The sequence below is a fragment of the Stegostoma tigrinum genome, chromosome 7, assembly GCF_030684315.1.
Source record: "Stegostoma tigrinum isolate sSteTig4 chromosome 7, sSteTig4.hap1, whole genome shotgun sequence".
Classification (NCBI taxonomy): Eukaryota; Metazoa; Chordata; class Chondrichthyes; order Orectolobiformes; family Stegostomatidae; genus Stegostoma; species Stegostoma tigrinum.
This window is the reverse complement of record NC_081360.1, coordinates 44,789,891-44,807,711: the sequence shown is the minus strand read 5'-3', so window position 1 is coordinate 44,807,711 and position 17,821 is coordinate 44,789,891. Positions and strand designations below refer to the sequence as shown.

General features: G+C 37.6%; 1 protein-coding gene across 7 annotated transcripts in view; it reads left to right on the top strand.

Moving 5' to 3' along the window:
- rbm45 (RNA binding motif protein 45) overlaps positions 1-17,821 on the top strand; it is a 95,021-nt gene that overhangs the window by 23,155 nt on the left and 54,045 nt on the right. For 6 of the 7 annotated variants that reach the window (XR_009445939.1, XR_009445938.1, XR_009445940.1 and 3 more), the window contains exons 8-9: positions 6,281-6,444; positions 7,698-7,916. Coding sequence is in view for 1 of the 7 variants with exons in the window: in XM_048533968.2 (XP_048389925.1) it covers positions 6,281-6,444; positions 7,698-7,890 (357 nt within the window). In the remaining 6 variants the exon portion in view is untranslated. Of the gene's footprint in view, positions 1-6,280; positions 6,445-7,697; positions 7,917-9,927; positions 10,232-17,821 lie in introns of those variants that run through there. The other variant, XM_048533968.2, reaches the window with a different exon arrangement.

Genomic DNA, 17,821 nt, shown 5'->3' with positions numbered 1-17,821 from the left:
ATCATAGATCTGCAGTCTGAAGCAACAAATGCATCACACATCTGCATTCTGAAGTTCACTGCGATCCTCATTGCTTACATCAAGCACACTTAGAGAGATAGCATTTGTTCATTATATGTAAAAGCCAGAATAATATTAGACAGATGAAACAACAAATGAACTCCATTTTACATATCTTGCAGAAAACTTTAATAAAGTTATGTCAAGTGGCTTGTCAGTTGTGACACAATTGGGAAACTTTATGATGCAATGAGAAAGGACAGCAGGGGTCGGTATTGAGACGACTGCTTTTCTTAACCTATGTTAATCATTTAGATTTAGGTGCATAGGACATAGTTTAAAAATTTGTAGATAATGCAAAATAGAGAAATATTGATTTTTACGGTAGAAAAGGTAATGATTGACTTCAGGAAGTCGAGGAACATGCTGGATTTTGACAGGTAAAAATCAGTATGGAGAAGTTTAAAGTAATGCTGTGGTTGGTTCGCTCGCCGAGCTGATTCGTTAGTTTGCAAACGTTTCATTACCCTGCTGTGTAACATCAGTGCAACCTCCGATGAAGTGCTATGTGTTTTCCTGCCTGGTGTGAAACCACTGCAAAGAAAAACTGGAAATGAGGTAACCAATTCCAACAGACCCCAGAGTTTAAGTACCAGGCAGGAAAGCACAACAGCACTTCATCGCATTGACAATGTTAGCCAGCAGGGTAATGAAACATCTGCAAACGAACAAATCAGCTCGGTGAGCAAATCAACTACAGTATCCACAACCCCAGCTAGAAATCTACTCAAAAATCTTAGTTTAAAGTAATAGGTTTGTTAGGAAGCAACAGGAGAAAATCTGACTCCTTGAATATAAGAAGTGTGGGGAAAATGTAACGTTGCTTGCTTTTTGGCCAGAAGTATTTAAAGAAAAGGATATTATTTAATTGCAGAATTAAATATGAATGCTGAGATGCAGAGGGATCCAAGTGTTCTCATCACAATATGTTAATACGCACCTACTGCAAGTAATTAAGAAGGCTAATGGAAATTCATCCTTTATTACTGGAGGAATTGAACATAACCCCAAAGACATATGCATCATTTATGAAACACATTTGTGAAACCAGATGTCAAGTGCTGTGTGCATTTTTGCAGTAGATGCACAGGATGTGGTTCACAGGTTGTTGCTTGGAAGAAGGTTGCCTCGTGAAGCAAGGTTGAATTGCCTGGGCTTGTTTTCATCAGAATTAGAGTTGAGGGGTGATTTGCTTGAAGAATATTGGACTGGGAATGGCCTTGATAAGGTGAACATAAAATGAATGTTTCTTCTTGATTGAATCCAGAATTCGGAGGCATTGTTTAAAAACTAGAGCAGAAGTTAATTTTGTTTTCCTTTTTGAGGATTGTGCATTTTTGGAATCTTCTGCTTCACAAGGTAGTGGGCGTAGAGTCACTGACTAGTTTTAAAGTCGAAGTAAATAGGTTCTTACTAGGCAAGAGACTCTTAGTAATTGGGGGTAGATGGGAATTTGAAATTCAAAACGCTAACTATTTAGCTATGATCCTACTAATTCGGGGAGCTAGTTCCAGGGGCTACTGTGGCCTACTTCTGATCCTAATTTGTTTGTTGATGGAGGCATTGTGTTCAAAGAGGACATCCTAGGAATAGAGAAGCTTGATGATCTAAGTTCACATATGATTGAAAATGGCTGAACAAATTGAAGAATTGTTCCTAAAGGCATGCAGGCTTTACAAAGACTAATGGAGTACAAAAGCAAGTTTTGGTTGGCCTTGATAAAATAATGCCCAAATCTCAACTAGAGTATGCTCTGTAGTTCTGAACATTTGTATTAGTTTTGTAGATAGATTGGAGCACTTGCAGTCATACTTAAAAGGTTGAAAGGGAATTTAGTAGGGGTTTTAAAAATCATGAGGGTTTACACAGAACAGATAGAGAGAATCCTCTGCTGGACATGAGAGTTTAGAACCAGGTGGCACACTTCTATTGAATGAATGGAAAAAGAGGACAATCAGCAGAATGAGGGAAAGTTTTACCATGGCACAATTGGGTAAGACCTGGAAAGCATGAGGGCTTCCTCCTGGTATTGAGATACAGGGTTAATGAGCAGAATTTTCTCAAAAATTGGAGTTATCACAGGGCAAGAAATTACAGGCAGCAACACAGTTGATGATGCTGTCAGCCTAATCAGAGGGTCAGCATTAAATAAGCTACAATAAATGTCATAAGACTGTAAAACGTAGGCCATCCAGCCCATTAAGTCTGTTCCACCCATTCAATGAGATGATGGCCGATCCTTGTTCCGCTTTCCTGCCTTATTTCCAGAACCAAATCAGTCAATCTCAACCTTGGGGGCGGGGGGAATTATTGTCCCCACCCTGATGATCTTTTGCTGTAAAGAATTCAAGTCATTGACTACCCTCTGAGACAAAAATTCCCATTCATCTGTCTTAAATGGGTGACTGCTTATTTTGTGATTATGCCTTAAAATCTTACGGTTCAAAAAGGTCTCCTCCTTCTCCTAAATTGTGATGAGTACAAGTCCAGCCTGCCCTCAAAAGAAGTCACTGTCAGATGTCACATGTCGTCAGGTTGTAATTCAACAAGTTTATTTGAAATCCAAGCTTTCGGAGTGCCAATTATGATTTTAAATAAACTTGTTGGACAATAACAGTGTGTTGTGTGACTTTTGACCTTATCCACAGTATTCTAGGTGTGCTCTAACTAGTGTCTGTACAGTTTTAGCAGAAGTTCCTATTTTTATTCTCCAATCCCTTTGAAATAAAGGCCTTGCAAATGTGTAAACTTGACAATTGTATGTTCAGTTCTATCATTCAAGTCATTAACGTATCTAGAAAATTGTAAATAACTCGCTTCAGCATTGAACATTGTCGCACACCGTTGTTTACCGATTGCCATTCTGAATATGCCTGTTTTAACTAACTGTCGTCTAATATTTGCCAAACCTCTATCCATATTGATATACTACCAACAATTCCATGGATTCTTATCTTAAGTAGCTTTACGTGCTGTACATTATGGCCTTTAGAAATCCAAATATATTACGTCTGCTAGTTTCCTTCATCTAGTCTGCTTGTTATGTCCTCAAAGAAAACCAATAAATTTGTCGGGCATGATTTCCCTTCATGAAGCCATTCTAACACTCCTTGATTTAATTATATCTTTCTAAATGTTCTGCTGTTACATCCTTTGTAATAGACTGTAACATTTTCCCACTGAATGACAATAAGCTAACTGGCCTATAGTCTTTTGCTCCTTTTGAATAAAGGTGTTATATTGGCAGTTTTCCAATTTTCTGGGTCTTTTCCAGGGTTTAAGAATTCTTGGAAGATGAATACCAGTGTAACCGTCAACTATGTCGTCACTTCTTTTAAAATCCCAGAATAAAATGCATCAGATCTTGGGGGACTTGAGCTTTTAGCCCTATGACATTCCACAGTATCTTTCCGCTATTTGTTGAAATACGTGTTTTTCTCTCTTTTTCCCTCCTTTCTCCTGTCAAACCCCTCCCACCCCCCAAAAAAAAAGAACCACTGGAAACTATTATTTCTTGCCACAGGGTACATGTCTTTTTCAAGATAACAGTGTGAAGCTGGATGAACACAGCAGGCCAAGCAGCATCTTAGGAGCACAAAAGCTGACGTTCTGGGCCTAGGCCCTTCATCAGAGAGCATTTCTGATACATGTCTTTTTCAGTTTGATATTATCCTTATCCATGGTTAACCATGGTCTTCTCCCCCACCCCCCAACTTAGTCTTATTCCTCAGTGTGATGTGTCTTTGCTGTGAGTCAGAACTTTTTTAAAAATGTTCCTCAATCATTGGCTCATGTAGGCTCATCTCAGCCACTTTGGCCAACTCTGCTCTTATCTCTCTATAATGACCACTATTTAAGTTTAGCAGCATTCTGATCCAAGCTTCTTATTCTTAATTTGAATGATAAATTTACTATGTTTAGCAACTGCGGGATTTTTTCGCTCTTGAGATCATTAAATAAACCTGTCTCATTACACATTCGATCCAAGTAGCCTCGTACCTGGCTGGATTCATAACATTGTTCCAGGAAACTGTTCCGAATGCACTCTGAATTCTTCTTCGTAGATACCTGTGCCATTTTGATTTCTCTAATGTACTTGATTAAAATCACCCATGATTAGTTTGCTGCCTTTTTACATGCCTTAATTATCTCCTGATTTATTATCTGTCCTACAGAACAGCTACCGTTGGGGGTTCTGCAGGCTACTTGCTCCCATATTGTCTTCCTTTTGGTATTTGCCATCCCCAATCATGCGGATTGTACACCACCCGATTCCACCTCATACCTTGCTATCATACTTATTCCATCTCCTACTAACAAAGTCATCCCACCAGTCTTCCCTTTCTGTCTGCCCTTTTGAAATGTCGCATACCTCCTAAACACCTGTTTCCCAATATTGGTCTCCCTCTAGCTGTGTATCTGTATGGCTGTACAGTCATTCCCACTAAAATTATTTGTGCCATTAATTAGTGATAATGGGAACTGCAGATGCTGGAGAATCCAAGATAATGAAATGTGAGGCTGGATGAACACAGCAGGCCCAGCAGCATCTCGGGACCACAAAAGCTGACGTTTCGGGCCTAGACCCTTTATCAGAGACTAGGCCCGAAACGTCAGCTTTTGTGCTCCTGAGATGCTGCTGGGCCTGCTGTGTTCATCCAGCCGCACATCTCATTATCTTGTGCCATTAATTACTTTGTTTTGTTCTGAATACTACACACGTTTAAATAAAGAACCATTAATTTGGCCGGCTACTGTTTTATTCTCCCTTTGTCCCCGTTTGCTGTTTTCCTAAGCTTATTTACTCTGTATATTCCTGTCCCATTCTGTATACTATGATCAATCTAAATGCTCTGCAATGCTACCATATCCTTTTGCTATATAATAAGCCTATGTACCTGACACGACACGAGCCACCACCTGCCGCACCCCCAAACCCTCCAATCAATTTAAAACATTTGAGAGGAATTAGCTTGGTTTTCTACTCTACTTATAAAGCTAAGATTTCCATACAAGTATTTGGCATCTTCTCAACTTGTCCTAACATCTTCATAGATTTGTGTGTACCCAATATCTCATTGTTCTTATGACTCCTTTTTAAAATTGTACAATTTGTACAATTTAGATTGTTTATCCTTATTTTTAATAGATTACTTCACACTTTTCTCTGCAACTTCCATCTGCCAGATGGCTTCCTGTTCAACCAAGCTGTCTACAACCTTAAAATCTGTTATTATCTCTTGACTCTTTGCCAAGTTTCATGTTACTGCAGTTTTTAAATTGTGCACCAAATCCAGATCATTATGAAAAATCTGAAGAAGCTGTGGTTACACTTGCCTCCAGGGGGCCACAACTTTGCAGTTGCCTCCAGTTTGATGGACAGCACTTTGATCTTGAGAGCCAATTTTATATTTCTTCAATTGTGTCCTGTAGCTCTTAAGGGTTTCACATTTGCTAACAAGTCTCCTCATGTGGTACTTTATCTAACAACTTCTTGAGTGTTCATTACATGCCAACAGCGCCACTTTTACCCTGTTACGTGATCAGAGAACTTTATTAATTAGTAAAATCGGTTCAACACCACTCTCCTTTTAAATAAGATGATTTATTTAAAGATCCAGATTAAAACAGTAAATTAGCAATCCCATTATTTGTGGGAACAAGCTATGACTGATTTGTACAAAAAGTACAAACAGAAGCTTAACTTTTGGATTTCCAGACATCTGAAGTCTCCTAACTTTGGTTGCACTTTTGAATTTGACTGAGTTACTGTTGAACTTTGATAATAAACAATATAATTAATTGAAAAGCACATTGTTAACAGATTTTAGCATTTTGTTAATTATGGAAGTGAATTCAGAGTTTGAACAACTGTTTCTTCGTGACATAGACTAAGTGTTGAAGCATTATAATTGACAGCTTTATGATTTACGTTAGTATGAATGGACAATAGGTGTCGCATTTTGGCTGATATAAACAACTAATGATTTAAAATGTGGATTTTTTAAATAGTGGGGCCTCGGTTGACAAGAGAAATTTATCCCCTTAGTTTTTGGGATGTAGAAATTTATACATGCAAATGTTTAGATGTTGCAGGTAGTGTATATACTGTGGTTAATTTTATATTCACTTAATTGCATGATTAATGTATGAATTACCATTCTCATTAAAAGAGAATTCTGAAAAGACAAAAATATAACACTATTTATATCTGTTGCAGGGATATGGAGGAAGCAGTAATACGCAGATGTCACGGTTGCAGGTTGACTTTTCTTTGCCTGCACCTCAAAACTTTGCTGCCTCTGATAGTACTGTCAGAGAGAGACTGTTTGTGGTCTTCAACCCAACTGTCCTGCCCCTTGACATATTGGAGGACCTATTTTGGTAAGGAGCTGTTTTAGACTTCTGAAGTGCCCTAACATTGTTTGTATGTGCTCGAATAAAAGCAAGATACTGCAGATTTTGGAAATCTGAAAGAAACACACACAATGATCAAGAAACTCAGTTGGTCTGGCAGGGAATGTGAAGAGAAAAAGTTAACATTGAATCGATTATTATAGTTCTGAAGAAGATGCTGCCAGACATGCTGAATTTTTCCAGCATTTTCTGTGTTTGTTGTCTAGTGTATGTTTGTGTTTTGGTTACTTACTACTCTAGGCCTGTCAACCTGAAAGATTTCTTATCCCTTTCCCTTTACAAATTGTATTAGAAAGTATAGTGAATTGTGAAGAAGAGCACAACTTTGGGGGAAAAAAATGGCCTCCTAGGTGACTGGATGGAATGATGGTAGATGTAAGTTTAATATAATTGTATGAGAGGAGGAAGTGATCAAATGTGATGCAATTGGGAAGATGACAAAGAGTAGATGACAAAGTTATTTAACATTTTAGGTACATATTTAAAAGCTACCTCGATTTGTTTACTGGTGAAACATAATTCAGAATATTTTATCAAACTTTCAATTTATGAAATATTATTCTGGACTTGGAAAAGTTGTCAGTGATGTTTTGAATGGAAATGAGTTACTATGATGAAGGGGTAATTAGGGCATTGGTTGTTCCCTCCTCGAGAGCAATTGAGAACAAGAGGATACATCAGTTTGCAAATGAATTCAGGATGACTTTACTCTCAGAGTTAAGATTGTGGAGCAGTGCTCTAGCAGGTCAAATATATTAAGTATTTTAAGATGAATTAGAAACAATAATAAAGTTTGGGAAACAGAAATTGGGACCGAGTTGTGAAGGTTTGATGAGGAAAATGATCTCTTCCTTCTAGCACAGTTTCCCAAGGAAAGAATATATGGTTAAAATTACCAGTACTATTTTTAAACATTTGTTAATCATTTCTCCAAAGCAGTCACATATATTCTGTGTTACTTGTCATCATACTAGTGATACATGAATTAATCTCTCAGCATGTTTATTTTTCATAACTGGGGTTTTCTTTTTCATTTGTGGTGAATTTCCTCTTGCTGTATATAGTTCATTTTGAATGTTGCAAATTTTATTTAGTAAGAAATGCATAATCTTAGTCTGGTAATAAACTGACTGTGTATGCTGAAGAAAGTCATCTGCATACTTATGATTTGTTCTCAAATTTAGGTTTATTTTCTTTAATATATCAATGTTTTCTCCTAGTCGTTTTGGAAATCTGATTGAAGTATATTTGGTACCAGGACGTAACATTGGCTATGTTAAATATGCTGAAAGACACAGTGCTACTAATGCCATGGAAACTTTACATGGAAAGGTTGTTAATGGCATCAAGCTCAAAGTAATGCTTGCTGATCCTCCAAGAGAAGAGTCACATAAGCGACAACGAACACACTAAGATGTTTCACAATAGATTGTGCAAAGGTAAGCGTCTTTTCACTGATTATAGGACTGCATGATACAATGGGCCATAATTTGCTGCTGTTAGTCAGATTTGGCCATGTGTGTTCAGTTTTTTTTTTAAGCTTGGTATGGCAATTTACTGAACAAATTAGCTAATAATGCTATTGAATGAAATTGGGCATTGGGGACACAAATGGACTGAGTCAGAAACTGTATCTCAAGTAATCAGTTTGAAGGATTGTGAACAGAACATCACAAGGACTGAGAAGAAAGTGCAAGTTGGGCGATTTGATTGTATAATTAAGCCAGGAAGCAAAGATCAATTAAGAGAGAAAACAAAAAAAAGGAAAATTTGAGACTTGCATTTTCAAAATCTTGAACAGTTAAAACCTGAAGGACTGAGATTCCACATTGGGAATATTAAATTTCAGTGCCAGAGAGGGAGACAGGCAATAATTAACAATTAATAAGATGCTAAACAGATCCTTAGACTGAAATGTTTAATTTGAATCTCAAGTACTACAATTTGCATCACAAAATGGTGAACCAGTCAGTGAGATGCCATTTCCATAAAACTAATTGAGGGGTGATGCAACATTTTGACTGGTGTTTAACTACATGTCCACTCAAGTTGCAAGTTGTTGTAGCTTTGGGCCTTAATAGTTGGTGCTATCTGCTTCTCCTTTATTTAGACAAATAATACTTATTTTGTGTTCGCCTGTTAATCTAGTTTATATTCCGCCCAGACAAATGGGTTTAAAGAAAGTAGCATTGAACCGTGGAGTCTGTCAGACTCCATGGCAACAACATAATGTAACTCTCCAGTTTGGTGGTGAAAGGAACTGAGTTTGCTTTATGATTAAGATTGAATGTATGACAGAAGAAATTAATGCTGGTTTGTTGTAGGGGCGTTCTTATGAAATTGATCTTGGTGTAATTTTAGGGTAGTGCAAAAATATTTTTTCTTTACACATTATTTGATCTTCTGAAGTTCGCATTTGCTGCAGTTGAATCCAAAAGTTTGTTTTTTTTTCCCAGTATCCACCATTGTACTGCTGAGGTCAATTTGAATTTTAATTATTCTATTGCAGTTAAGGAAAAAATTCAGATTACATTGAAATCTGAATGTTTCCCTTACAGAAAATTATTTTAAACAATATTTGGTCATAACTCAGTGGTAGCATTTTTGTATTTTTTTGGCAGTCTGCTAACACCCTATTGATATTTTTGACTTTTGAGTAGCATTTTAAACTGGATTTATTTTTAATTCACTGTGCAGAATTTGCCATAATTTCTGCACTATTATGATTACTCCCACTAAGCTAAGATATTAAAGTCTTGAAAATACTATATTAAACATTAATAATGGTAATGGATTCTTTAGTAGTTAAGATTATGCTTGAGCCTATGAGCACATGGTATTTTCTGCAAGCACAGTAACCATACTTTGCCTAGTAGATTAGTTTGAAAGTTGAATTGTACCTCAACTTTCTGTTTAAAATTTATGGGATGAAAGAATGCTTAGGATTTCTTCCAACATCTATGATTGTAGGTTTAATTTTACATTTTCCACTGCTTCACAAAACTTTTTTTGTGTTTTTATTTGAAAACACAATGTACAACCTCCAATAAAGTTTTACCAAATGTTTTTTAAGAACACGGTCTTTTACTTCAGTGTCTTTTTGACTCTTATTTTGAATACAGGTATAAAATGGAAACCCAACCTTTTATGTACTAGTGAATATTCCCAGAGCTAAATTAGGGGAAATATTGTTTGCTTTCAATGGCTGTTTCTCGAGGCAAAGAACTGGTAAAATGAATGGCCCAGAACCTTATTGGAACCCCTATAATATCAGGCACATTTAAAATGTTTCAGATTTATTGTTTAAACAATAAGTTCTCTCTAGTTCTAATTATTAGCAGGGAATTTTGTGGAACATAGTTTGTACTATACCTGTAGACTTTTATTCCTTGTTAACAGATGCTTTTAACATTTTCACAGCACTTTTTATAAATGTTTTTGTTTCTGCAGAGTGGGGACAATTGACATGACACATCAGCTGACTGACTGGCTACTTGACAGTACACAGTGACTTCCACTCGTGACCTTTGCTAGTAACTGAACAGTTTTTTTATTTTCTGGGAATAGGCAGCAAGTGAAGACTTTGACAGATATTGATTGCAGTGTTTAAGATAGGAATTTTAGTAACAGATTGAAGAAACCTACTTTAATCCATGTAATCTCTGCGTTCCCAACTATTAGAATTTGAATTGTATCTGTTAGCTTTGTTATCTTCAATAACCTGTACCAAACATAATAAAGCTTAATTGTGAAACATTTTGGTTTGATTACTTTCTGAATGGTTCAATTTCACAGTATCATGAGCGAATAACACAGTAAGTAAAACCCACTGTATTAGTATGTAAATTGTGATTGATTAGCACCTGTTAGCACACTGGATGAAACAAACAGTTGTCAGAATCCACATTCCGATATATACACACATTGTGTGTGGGAACACAGCTTATTTGTAGAGAATCAATAAAACTAATTTTAGTAAACACTGTTTTTATTTGGCCTCTGTCCTTTTGGCAAGAGCACCTTCAAGTTCTCGACTATATTGAATCAGTACTGTAAATTGAAACTGATTGTTTAGGTGAGAAACAATCCGTTCACACCCAGTGAATATACTTATGAACTGCAGGCATTCAAATAAAAATGAAAACATGGAAATATAGTTTTGTAATTCAGATGTAGAGTAGATCTTGTACTATTAAGTTATAGTAATGAAGTAAATTCCTGTGGTTTTTATAATGTAAAATTTACATGGAAGTAAATTTGATTTTGATTCATACACATCACATTCATTGTGCTAATTTTGCTTTTGCTTCAGTACAGGGCAATGCAGAATGAGTTAGATTAATATATTTTAAAATTCATGTTGAAATGGATTCACTATTTTATAGTACATCTTTTCATTAATGAGGAACCTGTACAATATTGAAAACACTTTAATATTATCACTTTACTGTCCAGTGAAGCTTTTGCTAACCATGGATGTGTTCCTCTATATATCTTGAATGTGTGGCAGCAATCAGTGTCCAGATTAAAACACTCTTTGCTCGAGAAGTTGAATTATTTGCTTTGGTGATTTACTGAAATAATTGAGTATAATGTAGATTGAGTAGAATTAAATTTGTAAAGTTGGTCCAGAATTGGACTTTGATTTCACTGACATTATTTTGGCTAGTATGGGACCAAGGCAGCATTCCTCCTGGCTCAACAGCAAATTGTTTTGAAAAGATCCTGAATAAAACAAATGCTGTGCTATTCCCCTAATTGTGACCCAGTTTCTAAGATGATGTAAATCAGACTTTGAATCTCTCAATTGTATTCTTTGGCCCCAGAACAATTACCTAATTCTGTTATTGAGATGGATGTTTTTTAGATGTTCTTGAGGGGCAGGCTGGTGATTCTTGGAACTGATCACTGTGCCAATTTTGTATTCCATTGGGAAGAATAAAAGCCCATTTCTATCCCAGGTTTTGCCAGAGTCTCTCATTTTTAAAAATGAAACTATCATATTAAGAATGCTTATATTTAAAACTGGGAAAGTACTGGACCCAAATTATGGCTTTTCTTGGCAAATAAATTAGTTTAAATCAACAAAAGCACCTGAAGTATTTGCATGTACTTTTTTAAAATTACTGAACAGTTCCAGAAGTAAATTTGATGTACTGTTTTGTCATTCTTTAAATATACAGCAAAGGAAGTTTCATTCTTTTTTAACTGTGAAATGTTTAAAATATTATATCTGTTTCCAAGCTTCAAGCACCTTGGGCATTACAGCAGTAAGTACAATAAAACCACAATTGAGCAATGTCTGCAAATAAGCACAAAAGTATCATTGACATGTATATTAATTCATTCATTGTCAAAGAGACAGTCAGTCAGTGTTCTGGAAATATTATGAAAATAGGTTTTCTTTTAATTTTTTTGGATTAAATTGGTAGTTATTTTGGCTCACTAAAGATAATGAGTGTATAATACTAAAGATTAATTTAGACCTTGTACAAAATCCAGTTCCCCTCAAACTCTTTCTGTATGCCATGACTCATGCCGTCTAAACCATCTCTGATTTAGTGGCCTGCTTCTTTGCTGTAACCATTCTATCATAGAATTATACAAATTAGGAGCAGAAGTAAGCCATTTGGTCCTTTTTGAGTTTGCTCTGCCATTCATTAAGATCATTTCATTTCTGATTGTGACCTCCACGTTTCTGATGACCACTGGCTTCTTTGTTCATCAAGAATCTATCAATCTGTGCCTTAAAAACATTCAGTGAATTGCCTCCATCTCTTTCTGGACAATAGATTTCTACAGATTGACGACCCTCTGAGTGAAAAGATTTCTCGTTTCTACCTTAAGTGGGAGACGCCTTATTTTTCAACTGTGAATCCTTTTCAGCATCCAGCTCATATCCTCAGGATCTTGTGTTTCGATAAAGTAATTTTGTCATTGTTCTAAACTCCAGTGTACAGTTGCCCAACCCGTCCAACTGTAAGATTGCTCCCTGTTCCCAGGATCTTTCAGATAGACCTGTGAATTACATCTAGCAAATGCAGTTTTTTTTACATAAAGTGACCAAAACCTTACACAGTACTGTCAAGGTGGTCTTAGTGAAGCCCTTTGCAATTCCAACAAAACAATCCCTAATTTTATATTCCATTTATGTTCCTAATTGCTTGTGATTCCTGAATTTTAACTTGTTGTTTTTGTAACAGAATGCCCAAATTCATGTTTACCTTAGTTCTGTAATCTGTGATTATAGAGAAGCATACAGTGAAGATTCATAAATAGCAATAATAGTAATTAAGAATCAGAGCGAATAGTTAAGATAGATTTGTTTCTTTTTCTCTCACGACAAAAGATGTTACAATAGGATGGTTCGTGACATCTAGAAAGATTGCAAAATTAAAATTGAGGGCAGAATGATATTTTTTTAAAATAGGGCACTGTAAGCTTATGTTTGAAACACAAGGCCTTCATTCTCTTAAAAACTGAACTGCAAATGTTATTAATCCAGAAATTGCTGGAAAAGCTCAGCAGGTCTGGCAACATCTTTGCAAGGAAATCAGAGCTTACGTTTCAGATCAAGTAATCCTTCCTCAGAACTTGACCAGTTTTGAGGAAAGGTCACTTGAGCCAAAAGTGTTGACTGATTTCTCTTCACAGATGTTGCCAGACCTGCTTTTCCAGCAATTTGTATTTTGTGTGCCTCATTCTTTTTTTTTTTCATTCTGCCTGAACTTTTGTTTCAGATTTCTAGCGCATATTTTCTTTTTGCCTTGTCCAAGGGTGGACTGAAATAACTCTGCAGAAGCTGGTATCCTGCCATCGCATCACCCTGTATTTACACGTGCCTGACACTGGTCTGGCTTCCTCCGAGCCAGCTCTTGACATGAACAGAACCTCTGGTACTCCTCTTTATAATCTGTCAACCAGGGCTCCCTGATTGAACCAGGTTAACAGCCATCACCGAAGAGACAGTTAAGGACTGTAAAACCTGGAAGCCGGAGTCAATAAATGTGGAGCTGGATAAACGCAGCAGGTCCAACAGCATCGGAGAAGGAGGAAAGTCAATGTTTTGGGCCAAATATTGGCTTTCCTATCCCTCTGCTGTCTGACTCGCTGTGTTTATCCAACTCCACATTTATTGACTAACAGCCATCACGGACTAATAGAGCTCATTGTTATAATGAGATCCACTTGGTTGACCTAATTATAATAACTACATTCCTTGTACTCTAAGTCTGGGAACATTGGTTCATTTTCTAGTAGCATCTCCTGGAACGTTTTCACGCTGGCTCTGATCGCTGCGATTCAGCCTTGGATGTGGGCAGTGTAGCTGCCCTGGACTGTAGCCGCTTCTTGCGTATGGAATGTCTCAGAAATTCATCCTCCATCATCCTCTTCAAGTGATAAAGGTCTCAAGGCTGTCACATTTGCCATGTCCATCTCAAATTGTGAGGTTTCTTGAATTCTAGATGGAAGGGTAGAACCCACAGGTTCTTACAGCTTTTCTGCCTGTTCTAAGGGGCCAGGTATATTTTGCTCCTGCTTTGTTTGCAAATTTGTTGCTTTCGTGTTGCCCACAGTCTGTTCAGGACTACTTCACCTCCCTGAACATTTGTACATTGTGTCAGCTATGCCTGTGACCCCATGCAGGGCTATTTCAGTAGTTTCAGCACCAAACTGTCACATACTTAGAGGAATCTTGTGTCTGGCATTGGCATTCCTCATGCTGCTTAATTCTTTTCTTCTTCCTTCCCCCCCCCCCCCCCCAAACCCCCGACCACCACCACCATCACCTGGTCTGGGAAGATTGGATTCAAGCCTGCATAGAGTCTTCTCCCCTTTAGCTACTCCAATTATCCCTGTAGTTGCATTAGTGTTGAACCAATAATCATAAAGGAACAGAACAGTTTGGAATGCTGTTTATTTAAACCTGCCGTCAAAGTTTGCGTTACTCTTTTTTTGCCAGACCATTGGATGATGGATGATATGGAGTTGGCTTTGAATGCCAAATGCCATTTAACTTTAGGAAGTATTTCCTGCTGGTAAATGGCTGTTGTCTATAACCAACAGTTCTGAGAGTAAAAGACATGTGCAGGTTTTCTATCATCCCCAAGTTCTACATCGAAGATTGAATGTAGGTCCTTTCATGGGCTCAATGTGGCTGCTGTGTAACAAGGTAATTGGCTGTAACAGTTACCCAGCCACTTGTGCAAGGAGCTGCTGATGGTAATTTTTGTTAAAGACTGGTTCTGCAATCACTGATATAGCTGTGCTAGTATCAACCTCCATCAGAACTGGGTAATCATTTAATCAGATGTTTATTTTGAGTTCTGATTTAGATATCGCTAAGCAATTTAACTGTTCAAAGCCAGGTGAAGGTGGGCTGCCTAGGGTGTGCACTCTTTTGGATAAAAGCCTATCTGTTCTCTTACTCCTTTTCAAGCCAAGTGGGATTCTTGCTGTTTGAAGTCCATATCATGGCAGCAATTACAATGGCTTGCCAGCCTGGAACCTGAAGAAAATGTTAACCATTTGGCTGAGGCTTTATTTTGGGATTTTGCTGTGGGCTGAGCTGAAGTAAGTCCCTCTATTCAGGATATGTCTGGAGTGAGGCTGTGCGATTGCCTTCACTCGAGTGGTGTCCCCCAAACTCAGTCAGCCTGGTAAGGGTCTCCTATTTCATCAGCATACCCTGTGACACTTGCTACATTTTCCAATGATAAAGCCAGTTGTAGTTCCATTTTTAAGTCCTATTGGACTTCAGCCAGTAGGCACTTTTTGCATGGATACATCATTAATCCCACATATCAAACGGTTTCTCAGCATCTCGTTCAGGGTTAACCCAAAATCACATGCCTGTGCCAGTAAACATAACCTAGTCAAAAATCCTAATACAAATTTCCCCCTGGTTCTCAACGTGCTGAGTAAAACCATTGAGCTCTCAGAATTAGAACAGGCTTTGAGTCATCGTATTCCTTAATACCAAATCCTCTACATCACCTCTTGAAAGATTTTAGTATCTGATGCCTCTGAAAGTTAGGATCCCAATATGTGAAAAAGCTGTGTCTAAAACCTGTCAGGGAAATTGACCCATTGGGCCAGATGAAAAACAATGTTGTTTTTCTGGGGGGAGAAAATGCTATATTCTTTCCACATAGTGGACCCAATCTTTTAGCAGCAGGATCAAACAAGTCAAGCTTCCTACGTAATGGCATGATGCCAGAAATGCTTACCCCAACACACAGACTACTGTTATGAATCAGTTTCTTCAGGACTGTATGTTTTTCTCTTTGTCACCACTGAAGTAACACCATAAAGGCTAATATCCTGTCATCAAGTCACCCTGTATTTACATGTGCATAATACTTGACACTGGTCTGGTTTCTTCCAAGCCAGGGCATTCTGGTTGGGGCTATTGACCTGGCTCAGAACTCATTCTATGAGGTCCACTTGGCTAATCTCGTTACAATCACCACATAGATAAGATTACTGGAAGAATGAAGGAAGAAGTTGGACACCTTTTCAGAGGCTTATTAACATGTGGAATGTTTTGCCATTCATTGCATGCAAGTTAGAAAAGTGTTTTTAAAATGGATGATATGAAAGAAGAGAATGGGTAGAGAAATAGAAGTTGAATAAGTATGATCCATAAGTGTTTCACCCCTCTCCCACCCACCTATTACTATTTTGCAACGTCAGCTTGTAGTGAAACACCAGGATTCTGCGTCTTAAGAAACAAATGGTAACAGTTGGAGTGGAGATATAATTGTAGGAGATGGTATCAGGTTTGGTTGGATGAGTGACGAGTGATTTTGTTCATTTAGAAATGAGAAATTTTAAGCTAATTAACATAAGCGAGGCAGTGACCTTTTTTTAATGTGTCCTTTTCAGGAACATTGTACTGGGGAATAGTAGTTTAGAGTCTTGGTAGCATTTAAAAGGGTGATGGCTGCTGGGTTCTTCTGCTGTTGGTACACATTTGCTGTTGCCTTTGATTTTAATAGTATGGAAGGAGAAAGGGAATCTCATTTTGACTTGAAACCCCCATTGATGTAAGCTCTCGTGACAAATACCTCTTTGGAGAAGGACCTAAGGGGGTTAGGAATGGATAAGAAAGTGCTTCAAGCGAGTGGAGAACCTGGGACATGAGAAAATGGCCATGCAAAAATGAACATCAACGACCTGGCTACTTGCAGGAACAGTAGTGAGATGGGGAATTCACAAAGGGATTTGATGTAACTGGGAACTGAATGCAACTGTCATTTATAAATAATGGATCAGGGTACCTTCAGATGTTAGAGCAACCTTTATTGCCGTTTGCAGCTGCACTGAGATGTCATGCTTGATCTAAGCACCAAAAACAAAACATTGGAAATGGGCTCAAATTGCACTGGTGAATATCCTGTCACAGTAGTTTTCAAGTTCATTCTGGCCCTGAATTTCAGCAGAGAATAGAGACGTACTGTAGCTAAATTTGTGGATGACAAAAAAAAATGAGAATGCAACAGTGAGGATGATGCAAAGCATCTACCAGGGAATATGTATAGGTTAAGTGAGTAGACTAAAAGTTGAAAGATGGAATAAAATGTGGGGAAAGGTGAGTCCATGCACTTTGAGCAGCTGCATACTCTAAATGATGAAACACTGCCAAAAAAAACTACAGAATACAGGGAGTTCTTGTCCATTAATCACAAAGTGCTAGCATCATAGTTCAGGAGAGGCAAATTGAATGTTGGCCTTTATTTCAAAGGGAATGGTGTATAGAATTAGGTTTTGTTAAAACTATGCCAGTCGTTAATCAGCCCACAGTTGGAATGCTTTGAATATTTTGGGTCCCTTTATCTCAACAAAGATATGCTGACACTGGAGGCTATCCAGAGAAAGTTCACTAGGCTGGTACCAGGTATGGATGGACTATTGTATGAGGAGAAATAGTTGATTGGATGGGTACTCAGAATTTAGAAGAATGAGAGGTGATTTTTTTAATCAAAAAAGATTCTTCAAGGACTTGACAGGGTAGATGTTTTCCCTTGTGGGAGAGCTTAGAGTCAGAGCATAATTTCAGAATAAGGAGTCACACATTTAAGACAGATGAAGAATTTCTTCTGAGGGTTGTGAATCTGGAATTATTTATTTATTGCAGAGGGCTGGGGTTATTTAATTATATTCAAGGCTGAGATTATTAATCAGTAAGGGAATTGAGCATAATGGGGGAAAGTAGGAAAGTGGAATTGAGGTTTATCAGGTCAGCCACTATCTCATTGAATGAAGGAGCAGACTCGATGGGCTGACTTGCCTATTTCTGCTCCTGTGACTTCTGGGCTTCTTCTGGAGATGTGTGTAGCAT